The 15390-nt window shown below is 50.5% G+C and overlaps 2 protein-coding genes and 4 non-coding genes across 7 annotated transcripts in view; all 6 read right to left on the reverse strand.

The window, feature by feature from the left end:
- Positions 1 to 5067: 5067 nt before the first annotated feature.
- Positions 5068 to 8231, reverse strand: RPS8 (ribosomal protein S8). Its single transcript, XM_055139185.1, has 6 exons — positions 8184 to 8231; positions 7672 to 7778; positions 7187 to 7286; positions 6677 to 6852; positions 6315 to 6444; positions 5068 to 5214 (listed from the first exon to the last, which is right to left on the reverse strand). Exons 1-6 carry the CDS (start codon positions 8185 to 8187, stop codon positions 5105 to 5107), a joined length of 627 nt encoding a protein of 208 aa, XP_054995160.1. The 5' UTR covers positions 8188 to 8231; the 3' UTR covers positions 5068 to 5104.
- Positions 5300 to 5369, reverse strand: LOC129405366 (small nucleolar RNA SNORD38). The gene has a single exon (XR_008630522.1). It is a non-coding gene; the product is annotated as a small nucleolar RNA SNORD38 (small nucleolar RNA).
- Positions 6546 to 6614, reverse strand: LOC129405367 (small nucleolar RNA SNORD38). The gene has a single exon (XR_008630523.1). It is a non-coding gene; the product is annotated as a small nucleolar RNA SNORD38 (small nucleolar RNA).
- On the reverse strand, positions 7369 to 7472 carry LOC129405368 (small nucleolar RNA SNORD46). Its single transcript, XR_008630524.1, has one exon. It is a non-coding gene; the product is annotated as a small nucleolar RNA SNORD46 (small nucleolar RNA).
- On the reverse strand, positions 7867 to 7945 carry LOC129405361 (small nucleolar RNA SNORD55/SNORD39). Its single transcript, XR_008630517.1, has one exon. It is a non-coding gene; the product is annotated as a small nucleolar RNA SNORD55/SNORD39 (small nucleolar RNA).
- Positions 8232 to 12695: 4464 nt separating the features above from the next.
- KIF2C (kinesin family member 2C) overlaps positions 12696 to 15390 on the reverse strand; it is a 28958-nt gene continuing 26263 nt past the window's right edge. For both annotated transcript variants that reach the window (XM_055139666.1, XM_004621574.2), the window contains 4 exons: positions 15187 to 15292; positions 14989 to 15102; positions 12865 to 12988; positions 12696 to 12778 (listed from right to left, as the gene is read on the reverse strand). In XM_055139666.1, the coding sequence (XP_054995641.1) occupies positions 12696 to 12778; positions 12865 to 12988; positions 14989 to 15102; positions 15187 to 15292 (427 nt within the window). The remainder of the gene's footprint in view (positions 12779 to 12864; positions 12989 to 14988; positions 15103 to 15186; positions 15293 to 15390) is intronic.

Consider the following 15390-nt stretch of genomic DNA (forward strand, 5'->3'; position numbering starts at 1 on the left):
GTAGAGGGCAGCGTAAAATCAGTGCGGGCACTACTTCCCAGTCTCCGATTTATTAGATTTGGGCAGGAGCCCAAAATTTTGCATTTGTGTAAAGTTCTCCAGTGCTGCTGTTGGTCAAGGTACCACTGAGTAATACACAGAACAATTCTTGCAGGATTTCCCTTCTTTGGATAACCTTAGGAAGAGGGAGTATGGTGCGCTGGGGTCTTGCACTGTATCCCTACTGGTCAGTTTTGTGGTGATGAGAGTATAGTCATCGTGGTACATTTGCATTGTTTAAAGTTGAATTAAGGCCTGGCGAGCTCAAAAGACTAGGGTGTTTTTATTTTTTTTAAAAGACGTTTTATTGGATAGTTTAAGACGTCTTATTGGATGAGGCAGTTACAAATTTGCATGATTTGTGTTTCAATGCTCGCTTGAGCACCTATCCCTCCAGTGCACATTTCCCACCACCATTGTTCCCAGTGTCCCACCCTACCCCACTCCCTGCCTCTGTGGCAGGTACAACCTCTCTTACTCTAATGATTTGCAGTACAGATACTACGAGGTCATTGTGGTACTAGAGTGCTTTACATGCACAGGACCGGAGGGTTTGATCCCCAGAACTGTTTATCCCCTCCAGCACCACCAACAACAACCCCCTCCCCCAGCATCACCAGGTGCGGCCCCCCAATGAGAAGTTTTAAAAAATTTAGTGAAGCAAGGTACTTTTTATTGAATGAGACTTATTTAGAAAGCTGTGAAGGGAGAGGAAGAAATGGAGTACGTATTTAAGAAACAAAACTGGCTTCTCCAGAGTGGAAAAATCTAGCAAAGATCTATAGAAACAAACAAGCTACATGTTCAAGGGAGAACATAGGATTGAAGAGCAAGCCTATTTAAAACACTTTGAAGCTGAATTGACATGATGCTGTACAATGGGATAAGGGTTTGGGAATCTTCCCTAAAGGCCAACGTGAAAGTTAGACGTGGAAGGTAATGACCAACCCCAGCGTAGATCCCTCGGGTAGGTTTGGAAGGCTAATATCTGAGCTGGAGAGTATCAGGAATAAGGTGCGTCCTTTACATCCCACATGATTCCCTGAGCACCGCTAGGGGTCGCTTCTGAGCAGAGCTATAAACAGCTCCTAAATTAAGGCCAGGTATGGTCAAAAGACCCCCGCCAAGCCTTCCAAAAATTGAAGTAATTCCAAGTCTCTTTCCACTCCTTTTTTTTTTTTTGCTTTTTGGGTCACACCCAGCGATGCACAGGTGTCACTCCTGGCTCAAGCACTCAGGAATCACCCCTGGTGGTGCTCAGGGGACCATATGGGACGCTGGGATTTGAACCCGGGTCGGCCACGTGCAAGGCAAATGCCCTACCCGCTGTGCTATCGCTCCAGCCCCTTTCCACTCCTTCTGACTAGGGAATGAAGGAGTTTCAGGCAATGGTTTTCAAATGCTGTGCAGGTGTAAACTGGCTGAAAACCACTGAAGGTCCTGCAGCGCTGGAGGAAAAAGTACCCGGGACTGTTAGATCTAGATCAGAGTCGCTGCTAAGGGGAGCTTGAGGCTTAACTGAATGCCAAAACTAAACATTAAAGCCTGAGGTGGGGCTGAAGCTATAGTACAGGGGATAGGGTGTTTGTCTTGCACACAATGGACCCAGGTTTGATTCCTGATATCCCATATGGTCCCCTGAGCACCCACCACCAGGTATAATTCCTGAGTGCAGAGCCAGGAGTGCAAACCCTGAGCATCACCAGGAGTGACCTAAAAAGCCAAAAACAAACAAACAAACCAACCAAACCAAAAAGCCTGAGGGTAACAAAATTCAGAACTTCAGGGATGCACTTGAGTCGAGGTTGAAGGCAAACTCTGCCATTAATGACTAAAATGGTTTCAATGCTTGCTTTGCCTTTCTTACTGAGTGACCATAGGATGCTGAACATTTTTCTAAGCCTGGATTGGAAATAATCTGTAACATGATAGCCATTCACTCTGAAGGCGCCCGAGGGTTTTTGATGAATGCTACGGGGAAGGACTGGAGTGATAGCACAGTGGGTAGGGCATTTGCTTTGCACGCGGCCAACCTGGGTTTGATTCCTCCGTCCCTCTCAGAGAGCCCGGGAAGCTACTGAGAGTATCCCGCCTGTACGGCAGAGCCTGGCAAGCGCCCCGTGGACGTGACGTATTGGATATGCCAAAAACAGTAACAAGTCTCACAATGGAGACGTTACTGGTGCCCGCTCGAGCAAATCGATGAACGGAAGGACAGTGCTACAGGACAGTGCTCTGGGGAAGACAATGGTCCATGGCATAGTGGAATAGATCAACTCAACTCTAAATTGAGTTAGAAATGCTGTTCAATGGTAAAACAATAGCTTTTCATGTAGGAGGTTTTGGAGTAGATTCCCTGCACTGAAAAAAAAATTTCCTCAACTTACTAAAAGAAGCAAAACCAAATAAACATGTTTTAATGATGGATTAGAGGTGAAGGCCAGGGAAGAATGAAGATTGGTGCTTTGTAGAGTTCAAACTAGAAAGTAAAGGGCCGGAGCAATAGTACAGCAGGTAGGGCGTTTGCCTTACACACCTGGGTTGACTCCTGGCATCCCATATGGTTCCCCCCAGCCCACCATGAATAGCCTGAAGTAGCATTGCTGGGTGTGGGCCCAAAACAAAAAACAGTAAAGGCACATTATAGATAATGCCTAGGTAAGGCAGGGGTCAGCATACCCCAATCAATAGAAGATTTTAAAGGGGTTAGAGGGTTGGGGAGATGTGCAGTGCCATAAGGTTGAACCAGCCTCACATGTAAGTGCTCTTGTCCATAAGTTTTTGTGCTCAAAACAGGGACAAATTTCCTAGTTCATCTTTCCCAACTTAGTTTAGTCACAAAGTCTGCCTTTAAGCCAAGGGGATGGACCAATTATAATTTGCATTTCTTGGACAGTGCTTGCTTGGGCCAGACATGGCGTAAGTTGAGGATCTGCTTTACACATGGGAATCCCTAATCTGGATTTTTTTGGCCACATCCAGCAGTACTCAGGGATCACCCCAGAGGGACAAGGGGGAGACCAATGGGGTCGAGAGCAAACCTGGGTCAGCTGTGTACAAGGCAAATACACAGCCTGAATAACACTACTCTCCTGTCCAAGGCCCACATTTGATCCCTGTACACGGTCCTGAGCACCACTAGGAGTGACCTGAGAAGTCAGGAAGTAGCCCCTGCAACTGAGCACTGCTCAACGTAGCCAAATAGAACCCCCCCAACCCCCTCCAAGAGGGGTCATTTGTACTTTCCATCAGCTTTATAAATATTCCTACTCTCAAACCAATTAACTTACTATTTGTATGTCTTCGACATTGGCAAGCACTGATAATGGAAATAGCAAATACCCTAGTCCCTTTCATGGCATCATAAAAAGGAGCATAAAATAAACATTTACGCCCAACTACGGGGTAGGAGTAAAAACTGGAAAAAAGTGCCATAGTGAGTCACTTTAAAAAAAAAATCTTTTGAGGGGCTGGAGCCATAGCACAGGGGGAGGGCTTTTGCCTTGCACTCGGCCAACCCGGGTTCGATTCCCAGCATCCTGTATGGTCCCCTGAGCACCACCAGGAGTAATTCCTGAGTGTAGTGCCAGGAGTAACCCTTGCCCCCCCCCCAAAAAAAAATCTTTTGAAGGTGGGGCTGGAGCAGCACATCACAGTACAGTACCTAGGAAATTTGCCTTGCACGTGGCTAAACCAATTTGATCCTTGTGCATCCCATATGGTCCTCTGAGAGCTGCCAGGAATAAACCATAAAAACTGCCAGGTGTACCCCATCCAAAAAACCCAAATCCTGTGATAGGGCTTAAGAGAGATGGCTCAGAATCTGGAGTACAGGCCTTCTGTGTGTATGTGGAAACCAGACCTAATGCAAAATGGTCTGGCCCTCCAGAACTGTTCATGTGTCTTAAAAACTAAAGTGCCAGGGCCCAGAGCTACAGTACATTGGGTAGAGCTTTAGCTTTCCATATGGTCCAACCCATGGATCCCTGGCATCCCATATGGTCACCTAAGCATCACCAGAGCAATTCCCGAGTGCAGACTAAGGAGTAACCCCAGAGGATCACCACCAGCTGTGACCCAAAAAGCCAAAATAAAAATATAAAACATAGTATAGAACCACGAAACCAGAAATGAACAAAGCTTATACTTTGCACGCGGGAGGACTAGATTTAACTCCCAGCACAAGGTTCCCTACCTAAGCTGACAGGAACCGTCACTAAGAGGGATCAGGTTAGAATTCTATGGCGATTTTTTTTTTTGGCCACACCTGGCAGTGCTCAGTCCATATGGGGTGGGGGAAGCTGGAGAGATACAGTGGGTAAGGTGCTTGCCTTGCATGTGGCCAACCCAGGTTTGATCACTGGTATCCTAGATGGTCCTGAGTCCACTAGGGGTCATTCCTGAGTGCAGAGTCAGGTGTTATACCAGAGCACCGGTGGGTGTGGTTCAAAAATCAAAAGTCACATAGAAAACTGGGGGTGGATTGCATTCAAGGGAAGTGCCTTAAATAACCCCTGCATCATCTCTCAGGTTCCTTGAAAAGATCTTCTAAAAAAAGTGACTAGCAGTTAAATCATGACTCGGAGGCAGATGTTAAGTTTCACCAGATAATAAAGGTCAGGATAATGAGCTGGAGTGTATGATGCTTGAACTGTACATAGCCAACCCAGGTTTTATCCCTGGAACCTCTTGTGGTCCGGTGAGCCCTACCAGTATGGCCCACAAACAGATTTCTCTTCAGGTGCTCGGCTTACATGCCAAGTCTCTATTTTCACTAGAGTGTAAGACAGTACAGGTTTTAGGTTTAGGGCCCTTGCCTTGCATATGGCTAATCCTGGTCTCTCTATGATAGACACAGTCTACATAACAAGATCTTGCCCAGGAAAAGGAGAACTGGGCTCTATACTATGAAAAACCAGACAGGACAGAGAAAAGAAAGCATCTACTTCTACCTAACCCTTATTTTACTTAGCATGAGGGAACCAGAGAAAAAAAAAACAAGTATTTAAATACTACCCACACAGAATATAGAACAATAAACAGCTTTATTACATGAGCAGAGGATTTATTTGCCTTTTCGGGCCTTGATTTTCCTCAGATAGAACTCCAGCTCCTTGCCCTCTAGCACATAGCCATCTGCTCGGCCACACTGGCCTGGTCTTGAAGCGATGCATGCTGCAAAAGAATAGGTGGTCCTGAGCGTAAGGACAAACTAAAGCATTCATATTAGTTCAGGCAACTTGCAGGCAAGCAGAAGCTGTCTCCTCAGATACACTTTATCGTCACTTTCAAGTCAGTAGCAGAACTGGACAAAGTTTTCATCACTGAGACAGTCCCCTCAGCCTAGGGAAACTTCATGAAAATTCAAGCCTACAGATGCCTGCAAAGTGATCCTATTGGTTAACCCTTCAGGCCCGTGCTGGCCCTTAGGTAGCTAATGCTTGCCTTGCATATGGCTGAATTCAATTCACAGAGTTTCATATAGCACACACCCCCCACAAGCAGTGCAAGGAGTAATTCCTGAGTGCTTAGCTAGGAGCAGACTGTTGAGCATTGCAGGCTGTGCCCCCACATAAATAGATGGAGCCAGAATGATGGTACACAGGGTATGGCATTTGCTGACCTAGGCTCGATCTCTGATGTAAAGTCAGTCTGGGTGCGGCCCCCAAGCAAAAAATAGATGGGAGATAGTACCTTAGGTTAGACCCCTGGGCAGGCAGAGCCAGATTAAGTCCAAATATCTGAGTTCAACTCCCCCACCAAAAAGGGGTGGTTGGGAAGGTGTGTTGGTGTGTAAGGAGCCAGAGACAGCTATGTGATTGCATCAAGCACTTCCTTTCCAAGCAGCCAACACTGGTGAGAGCTGAGCACATGCAAAGACCGTAAGAGGCCCAATTTGATCCATGGATCACTGATGGGGTGGCCCCCAAATCAAAATAAAACAGTTGAGCTCAGGGGCTGGAGCGATAGCACAGCAGGTAGGGTGTTTTGCCTTGCAGCAACTGACCCGGGTTTAATTCCCAGCATCCCATATAGTCCCCTGAGCACCGCCAGCGGTAACTCTTGAGTGCAGAGCCAGGAGTGACTCCTGTGCATCACCGGGTGTGACCCAAAAAGAAAAACAAACAAACAAACCCAAAATAAAACAGTAGAGCTCAATCCCTGCTGTTACTGGGTCCTAGTGTTGAACCTTAAGTCGGGCCAAGTATAAGATATGCCCCCCTCCCCCGCAACAAGGGTGATCGCAGCATTGTTAGTCCCTGCAGCCATCTCACCAAGAAGCTTGCCCTGCTGGAACTGCTCCTCCAGAAGACTGCTGATTTTGGCATTCTTTTTCCTTTCCTCATATTTCTTCTGAATTTTCTTCGACCGCTTTTTGTTTAAAATCTCTTCCTCTTCGGGAGTCTGAATAAAGGGACAGATGGGTTAGGTAAGTCCCCTCTACCCCAAAACTTGTTTCCAAGAAGGAACGTCAACTGCCATCTTGACCTGGGCCCAGCCCAGCCTTCCTCAGATCTATAGGCTTCATCGCTTTCCCTTCAGTAGCAGAACTGGACAGAGTTATCATCACAAGAAGGCTGGCAGCCCGCTCCCACCCTACCTCCACCCTAGAGAAGCTGGCTCCCCTAATACTCACCAACTTGGCTCCCTTTTTGCGACCAAGGGGCAGCGCATAGTGGGACTCATACCACTGTCGGTATGGTGTGCTATCAATCAGCACGATGCAGTTCTTCACCAGGGTCTTGGTGCGGACCAGCTCATTGTTGGATGCATTGTAGACAACATCAATGATCCTTGTTTTGCGGGTACAACCTGCTCACAGGAGAAATACACTATCAACCCCCAGGCTCCATGGGCTGTGTTGCCCCTCCCATATACCTTTCCCTAGCCTTAAAGCTCATCTCTCACTTAAACCAATTTTTCAGGAGTGGCACACCACTGCATGCCATCCCAAGAATCGGCCCAATCCCTTTTGGGGGCAGGATGGAGACCTCTGGATTCCCAGCAACCTTCAGTCTGTCAACAAGGTGGTCTTGGTTGAAATCGTGAACTTCCTGTTGAAAGTACTTCCCGAAGCCTAGAATAACCCGTTTAGTGCTGAGTGGTCCGCGACCCTCCCCCCTTCCTCCGCGAGGGTCCCACTCACACTCTGAGCCCCAGGAGAAGTTCCCCACGTCCAGCCTCAAGGCCCGGTACTTCTTGTTGCCTCCCCGAACTCGAACTGTGTGTATGCGGCGGGGGCCAATCTGCGGAACAAAGGGCGGTACAAACGGGGTTAAGCCAGGCGAGCAAGAGGAAAGGGGCATGGGGGAGCAGGCCGGGTGAAGGCAACAGTCAGTGTAACTATGACAAGTCCTAACACTGGCAAGTGGCAAAAAGGTGACCAAGACGGCCACAACCACGCCTAAGGTTACTTTCTCATCACTCTTGTTGCCTCCCAGAGAAAAACAAAGCCTTCGTGCAAGATGCAAGATACATGCCCAAGCCTTTGTGCAACCCCGCTCCCTCATGGCCCCGGGACACGATACAGCGAGAAAGTCTCTGCACGACCTCATTAATCCCACACGCAAGCTAACAGCCAGAGGACAGCGCCGAGGGAGAGGACGTCCCGGGGGGAGGCAGGTGACCCACCTTGGTGTTGGCAGCCGGGCGTCCCAGCTCATACTTCCGCTTCTTGTGATAGGGCTTTCTCTTGCCCCCGGTTTTGCGGCGCTTGTGCCAATTGTCCCGAGAAATGCCTGCGGGGGGAAGCGGGGGGCGGAAGTTAAGGGTCGGGGGACTGGGGGGCTCAAGCCGGGGGGGCCGCAGACGCCGCGCCCCGCGGGCCGCACGCTCAGCTCTCCAAGGTTGGATTCCCCACTGCGCAGTCGGGAGTCACAGCATTTCCAAGGTGTCATCACACACGTGCGGCCCGCCCGCACCCTCCCGGCGGCGGCCATGTTGGCACCGCGGCGGCCCCGGGCCCCCGGAGCGCCCTTCCACGGCGGATCTCGGCGGCCCGAGCCCGATGACCACCCTCCCCACGGCTGCGGGGGGCCGGGAGGAGAGACGCCCGCTTTCTAAATCGGGCTGCGGGGCAGGATGGCTTCGGATTGACCGCAACCCTCCCCGCCGACATGGACCCAGAGGAGAGCGCCGCTCACCCATCGCTAGGCGCTGGCTGGAAAGAGAAAACGCAAAGGCTCACGGGCCGGTTTGTAAAATGTAGCCCCGCCCCCTGACGTGTCTTCCGGGCGCCGCGAGCGGAGACTGGAAGCGCGGCGCGACGCTCGTGACGTATTTGCTTACGCGCCGACTCTCGGCCCGGCGGCGGGAAGACTGGACCCGCGGGGCGTGGCGCCCGGCCCCCGCGTTCTGCAGTTCTAGGGCCTTCGGGTAGAAGCGGAGGACTCTGGGCACCCCCGACGGGTGGCTGGCTTCGTCTGCGTTTTGATTTTTTTTTTTTTTTTTTGCTCTTTGGGTCACACCCGGCGATGCCCAGAGGGGACTCCTGGCTCCTGCACTCAAATTACTCCTGGCGGTGCTCGGGACACCATATGAGATGCTGGGAATCAAACCGGGTCGGCCTCGAGCAAGGCAAACGCCCTACCCGCTGTGCTATCGCTCCATACCCCTCGTCTGCGTTTTGAAAAGCGTCGTTTCAGAAGTCGTTCAAAGGGCCGGAGTAATAGTACAGCCTTTAGGGCGTTTTCCATACATGCAGCTGACCTGGGTTCGAACCCTATGAACCTCCTCCCAAGTTCCTCCGAGAGTGATCCCTGAGATGAGTAAGCCCTGAGAGACCCGCAGGTGTGGCACACGCGCGTCCCCCCTCCCTCCAAAAAAATCAGAAGCCCTACAGTGTTCATGAAAAGTTGTGCTGGGGCTGGAGCAATAGAAAAGCGGGTAGGGCTCTTGCCTTGCACGCAGCAGACCCGCGTTTGATACTCGGCATCAAGTACCGCCACGAGTAAACCCCTAGAATCGCTCCTGGTAGCTCAAAAATAAGCAGAGATGAGATGTAGTGCTGTTGCGTTGAAGAAAGGTGAAAGGCAGTGAACCTGGGTCTATTTAGAAGAGTTTGTTTGGAAGAGGTTAGGGTTTGGTCTTGGTTAAACCCCAAGGGAGAGGGAGGTGTGCCAGATATTCTTAAATCCCTTACTAATCAATTGAACGAATATTTCTACCTCCCCAACGCTGGCGCCCCCCACCAAACCCCAGGGCCTCATATACAAAGCGCTTCCCCTGAGGTTTCCAATTCGAATATTCTTTCCCTTCAGAAATGGTGTACTCTTAGGGCAGTTAGGGCAGGAAGTATTCTAGACATTTTAATTGAGATCTTGGGCATTCAAGTAGGTGGGAGTGAAAAGCGGCTCTATGTGTATGGGCCGCCATCCTGAACATAACTTTATTTTAGAATTATTGGTCCAAGCAACAGTGCAGAGGTAGGATGCTTGTCCACCAGGGTTTGCTCCCTGGCATCTTGTATGGTCTCTAGAGCTTTGTCAGGAGTAAACACTGAGCATCGCCAGGTATGACCCCAAAACAAAAATATCAAAGCTAGAGAAGGGCTAGTAAAGTGGGTAGGATGCTTGCCTTGTGGGCTGGCTACCTAGGTTTGATTCCCAGCACCCCATCTGGTCCCCCAAGTCTGTCAGGTATAAGCCCTGAGCACTGCTGGGTGTGGCTGAACCCCCAAGAAAGCCAGAGAGGGTGCAGAAGAGTACAGGGGTTACACTTGCTCCATTGATCCCCAGCACTAAATATGCACCCCCCTCCTCCCACTCCAGCACCACCATGAGTGACCCCTCAGCACAGAGCCCAAAGCAGCCTGTCTGCCGAGTGGCCCAACCTCTCTCGGCAAGTGTATAACATGTGATGGGGTCAACCCAAAGGGCCAGACAGGGACTGCAGAGCTAGAATAGTGAGCAGGGCGCTTGCCTTGCACAAGTCTGACCTGGGCTCAATTCTAACACTCCGTATGATCCACTGAGTCTTGCCAGGAGTGATCCCCGAGTGCACAGAACTAGGGGTAAGCCCTGAGCACTGCTGGCTGTGGTACCTCCTCCGCCCGCAATAAAGGGCCAGAGCAGTGCCTGGCATGTATGAGGCCTAAGTTCAATTTCTGACACTGAAGGGGAGAACAGGTGGGTTCAAAATGTCAGGTGATTAAAAATTTCTATAGACTGGGTTGGAGGAATGAGAAAGAATTGATGTGAAGCTTCTTTCCTGGAAAACCATAGATTGTTGGCAAGGCACCAGTTAGTAGAGAATGTTGACAGGCAGGTTTCTTTATTTTGAGCACTGCACCCAGCGATGCTCAGGGCTTACTCCTGGCTCTGCACTCAGGAATTATTCCTAACGGTGGTCAGGGGTTTAAACTCAGGTTGGCTATGTGCAAGGGAAGTGCCTTTCCCTCTGTACTATCTCTCTGAACCCTTAAGGAAAAAAATTTGGGATTTTTGGATCACACCCGGAGATGCTCAGGGGGTTACTCCTGGCTCTGCACTCAGGAATCACTCCTGGCGGTGCTCACTATACTTTCACTCTGCCCCCTCACCCCCCCCCCCCGAAAATCTTGGTGATGAGTGACGTGCTTGATGCATGAGGCCTACTGGAGAAGACAAACTGATTGTACTCGTGGGCACTGTAAAGCAAATTACGTGCAGTTGGGAAATGAGATAGGGTGGGTCTGAGATAGCTACTTGGGGGCGACAGACACGGGTCCACAGATCTGACAGCCATTTTCTTTCTTCCCTTCCAGGTTCCTTGACTAATTCTTGTACTCTCTCTCTGACCAGAGCTAATACTTTCTTTTAATTTTTGGCTTTTTGGGTCATACCCAGTGATGCACAGGGGTTACTCCTGGCTCATGCACTCAGAAATTAACTCCTGGCAGTGCTCAGAGGACCATATGGGATGCTGGGAATTGAATTCGGGTCAGCCGCGTGCAAGGCAAATGCCCTACCTGCTGTACTATCACTCTAGCCCCGTTTTTTAATTTTTTTTTTGCGTCACACCCGGAGATGCACAGGGGTTACTCCTGGCTCTGCGCTCAGGAATTACTCCTGGTGGTGCTCAGGGGACCATATGGGATGCTGGGAATCGAACCCGGTCGGCCGTGTGCAAGGCAAACGCCCTACCCGCTGTGCTATCGCTCCAGCCCGTTTTTCAATTTTTTTTTTTCTTTTTGGATCACACCCAGCAATGCACAGGGGTTACTCCTGGATTTGCATTCAGGAATTACTCCTGGTGGTGCTTAGGGGACCATATGGGATGCCGGGGATCGAACCCGGGTCAGCCACGTGCAAGGCAAATGCCCTACCCACTGTGCTATTGTTCCGGCTCCCCGTTTTTAAAATTTTTTAAAGAAATTTTTATTAGTGAATCACTGAGGTAGTTACAGACTTACAAACTTTCGTGCTTGTGTTTCAGTCATACAATGCTCAAGTACCCATCCATCCACCAGTGCCCATACTCCACCACCGTAATTTTTTTAATTTTTAAAAATTGAATCACAATGAGATAGTTACATGGGTATATGGGTTTGTTACATAATTTTCCAACACCTGTCCCTTCATCAGTGTACATTTCCCACCACCAATCTCTTAAAAGGGCTTGGGCTTTGGGTAGTATATCAGTGAAGAAAGCGCAATGTTCATTTATATGTTTGACCCTAAATTACCACTACGGGGCCTGGAGTGATGGTATAGAAGCTAAGATGCTTGCCTTGTGAATGGCAGCTTCTAACCAACCTGGGTTTGGTGCTCCAGCACCACCAGTAGCCACTGACTCCAGAGCCTGGGATAGTCCTTGAGCCCTTTTCTTTCTCCGGATCTTGAAATGCTTATCAGTGATTCCTACCAAATCTTCAACACGCCTGGAACAGATATTTTTGTGTGCCATACCTGGCAATACTTACTTCTGCTCAGGGATCACTCCTGGTGATGCATATGGGGTACCAGGGATGGAACTTAGGTTGGTAGTGTGCAAGGCAAGCACCTTAACCACTGTGCCATGGCTCTGTTCTCCATAGCTGGAACAGATTGTGTGCTAAGTGCTATCTTCCTTTGCCTTCCACTCCCGTTCCTTGCAGAGACTCAGCATTGGTGACAGCAGCATGTCAGGAGGACAGGCAGGGACACAGTGTCCTAGGAGCAGTGCAGTGTCCTGGGCCCAGAGTCCTTCCCACATACCACTCCACAGACTGTGTTTTTTCTTTATTGTAAGACATAATGTACAGACACATAAAACCAGAGAGAAAACAGCAGGGATCCTCTCAGATCACAGAAGACACAAAGAAGGGACAGGTCTCAGAAATGTTTTTTAAAGTATAAGACACTGTAGTTTCCAGGCCTGGTGTGAATGGCAGAACAGAGCCCACGCTGCACTAGGGGCTCGTCGTCCATCCGCAGTACCGGGCCACCGAAGGATGCTGCCCAAGAGAGCACTTTACAGATCGGGGGAGCATGCAGGACAACTAAAACCTCTGTCATCATCCTTGCTCCCGGAGGCACAATGGAGGGAAAGGAAAGTGTCCCACGCCACTTAGAGGCCCTCCCCAGCTGTCCTGGGCTCAGACCCCCCTACTCAACCCCCCCGCCCCACCATGTGCCCAAAGCTCGCTGGGGAGGGGAAGAGGCTGGCATGAAACCAAACATCTTTATTCGAAGTCGTCACTGGTGCCGTTTCTTGCAACTCATCTGTCTGCTGGCCTGCTCTTCCAGCTGCATGGCCAAGCGCAAGGCCTTCATGGTATCTGGAAGGAAGGGGTGGAAACGGCCGGGGTAAGAGAGCTTCTCCAGGTCCCAGCACCCAGAGGCCTGGCCTCCCGGCAGCACCAACCTTGCAAGGATGAGAGGTGCTTGGTCTGCTGGACCAACGTTGACTCTGTTTTGTTCACTAAGGTCTCCAGGTCGTAGTCAGGCTGCTCAGTCATCTCAAAGAGCTCAATCCAGCTTGGGCCTTGCTGCAGCAAAGGGAGAACCTGGTTCAGTAATGACCAAACTAGGGGCTGAGGGGACGCTGCAAAGGGCTGGGGCACTTGTCTGGCATACACAGGAGTCTGGGTTAATCTGTGGTACTGCAGAGCCCGCAGCCACGGCACTAATGCTCAAAACATGGCTGAGAATGTCCCCAGTAAACAAAAAAAGCAAAACAAAGACCAGCCAAATTGGGCAGACCAGGGCCAAGTGATGGAACAGTGCACTTGCCTTGCATGTGGTCAACTTAGGTTTGATCCTCGGCACCCCATATGGTCCCCCTAGCCCCACCAGGAGTGACCCCTGAGCGCAGAGCCAGGAGTAAGCCTTATGCTGGATGTGGCCCCCAAACCAACACCAAGTGGGCAGACCATTCCAAGGCCAAGGGCAGCAATACAGCTGTCCCTGCCAGATGCCTGTTTCTCCCGTCGTGCCCATTCCCGGCGCCCCCTGGCTCTCCCTATTAGTCTTCAGTCTGAATTCTCCCTTCTCCCCACCATCATATGCCTTTGCTCAAAGCCAGAAATCTGAACAATGACTTGATTCTTTTTTATGCTTGTCCCTAGGTCTTCTTGCTCCCTGTCCAAAGATGCGGCGGCCATGCTCACAAGGGACGTGTGGTGCCAACATCTCAGAACACTTTGCTGCAACTTAACTGCCGTTTGCTCCTGTTTTTTTGCTTTCTTTTAGCGAAGCAAGATAATTTTACTTTTAGCTATAAAATTTATTTTGTGTTTGTTTTTGGACCACACCCAGTAATACTCAGGGCTAATTCCTGGCTCTGCACTCAGGGATTATTCCTGGCGGACTTGGGGAACCATAATGGAATGCTGGGGATCGAACCCTGGCTGGTTTTTAATTTTTAATCTACAAAAATTTTAATCTACAAAATTTACTTAGGTAGATGTGAGGGGAGAGAAAGAAATACTTGTCCAAGAGAGAACAGAGCTTCTCCAAAGTGGAAAGAGCTGCAAGCAAAGACAAGAAACAAGCAAGAGAGATTGCTGTTTCAGGGAGAACACGGGTTTGAAGGGCTAGCGTTTGCTCCAATTTCTGCCCAGATGTGCTACCAGGTGATGTGCTGTGACAGTGATGTGTCCACATCACTGCTGCTGAGCTCCTTCAGACAGATGCTGCCCCCACAGTGACGTCCCAGCCTGTGCTGCAAAACCCCTTGGCCTGCGGTCTGCTGCCATGCACAGCCCATCCACCTGCACATGCCTTTTCCTTTGGCCAGAGGGAGCCTCCCTCTCTTCCTGAAAGTACTGTCCCCTCAAACGTTTGCTCTGCTGGGGAGGAAACACATGGCCCTCCACCCCCCAGTGCTAATGCCTGCACTGCTTGTCCTGCTGTGCCCCAAGCCCTCCACGCCCAGCACAGACGTGCTCTCAACCCCTTTCCCCATGGCAGCAACGGCACTGCAAGTGCTTTAAGAGCATCACCATGAAACCTGTGCATGCAGAAAGCCCTGCCGTGCCCATTTTAGGATGACAAAACTGAGGTCCAGTGAAGCAAAACGATTTGTACCGATTATCGGCTTGGAGGTAGAGGGAGCTCAACAGGCAGAGTGCATACTTCACATGTGGGAAGGCTGGGTTTGATTCCTGGGACCACATGGTCCCTTGAGTGTAGCTGGGAGTGACACCAGAGCCAGAAGTAGCCCCTGAGGACCAAGAGGTGTCCTTCCCTCCACCAAAACCATCCTGTAATAGGAGTTCTTATTTTTGGGCTCACTTTCCACACGTTCCTTGTTTAATATAGGAACTGGCATAAAGCACCTGGCAGACATACACTGAATAAATAAGACGTGGCCCCAGAGCAGAAACCACCCATTAACCCATCAGGAGCATGTGAAAGACATTGAGAGAAAACGTGGGTGCCAGGCTGAAGAGGGTGGTGGGGACAGCTGGTGGGAGGCGGTGACAGCTGCCTCTGCTAGACCCCTGCCCAGGGACCGCCAGGCCCCACTCCAGGGCCTGCTCCCTACCTGGATGATCTCCTTGAGCCCTTCCATGACCCTCTCCTCCAGCTCCCTGATCTGAGTCATGGCTTCATTGAAGCTGGACATCTGGGAAGACAGTTCCTCTTCTTCCTTGGAGAACTGAGGGGACCAAGAGCAGAGACGACAGTGGAGGCCAGCCCCACCGTGGCCCTCGTCCCCCCCGGCCCCGCCCTGCCTCCTTACATTGCTGGTCATCAGGGCCCCAATCGAGCTAGTTTCCGTCTCTTCTGTTTCCATCTGAGTCGTCTGTTCCCCACTGGGCCCAGTGTGGGGGCTCAGCTCCTTGACCCTGAGAAGCGAGGAGGTCTCAGATCCCACCAGAGGGTGGCACCAATCACGCCCAGCCCAGCCCAAGGCTCTCACCATCAAGGTGAAGGGGATGGCCAC

This window comes from Sorex araneus, chromosome 5 (assembly GCF_027595985.1).
Source record: "Sorex araneus isolate mSorAra2 chromosome 5, mSorAra2.pri, whole genome shotgun sequence".
Lineage (NCBI taxonomy): Eukaryota > Metazoa > Chordata > Mammalia > Eulipotyphla > Soricidae > Sorex > Sorex araneus.

Coding starts and splice junctions, on each gene's coding strand:
- RPS8 (XM_055139185.1), bottom strand. Junction 6,445..6,676: donor GCAAAAAGGGAGCCAAGTTG/GTGAGTATTAGG, acceptor CCCTTTATTCAG/ACTCCCGAAGAGGAAGAGAT. Junction 5,215..6,314: donor CCAGCAGGGCAAGCTTCTTG/GTGAGATGGCTG, acceptor ATTCTTTTGCAG/CATGCATCGCTTCAAGACCA.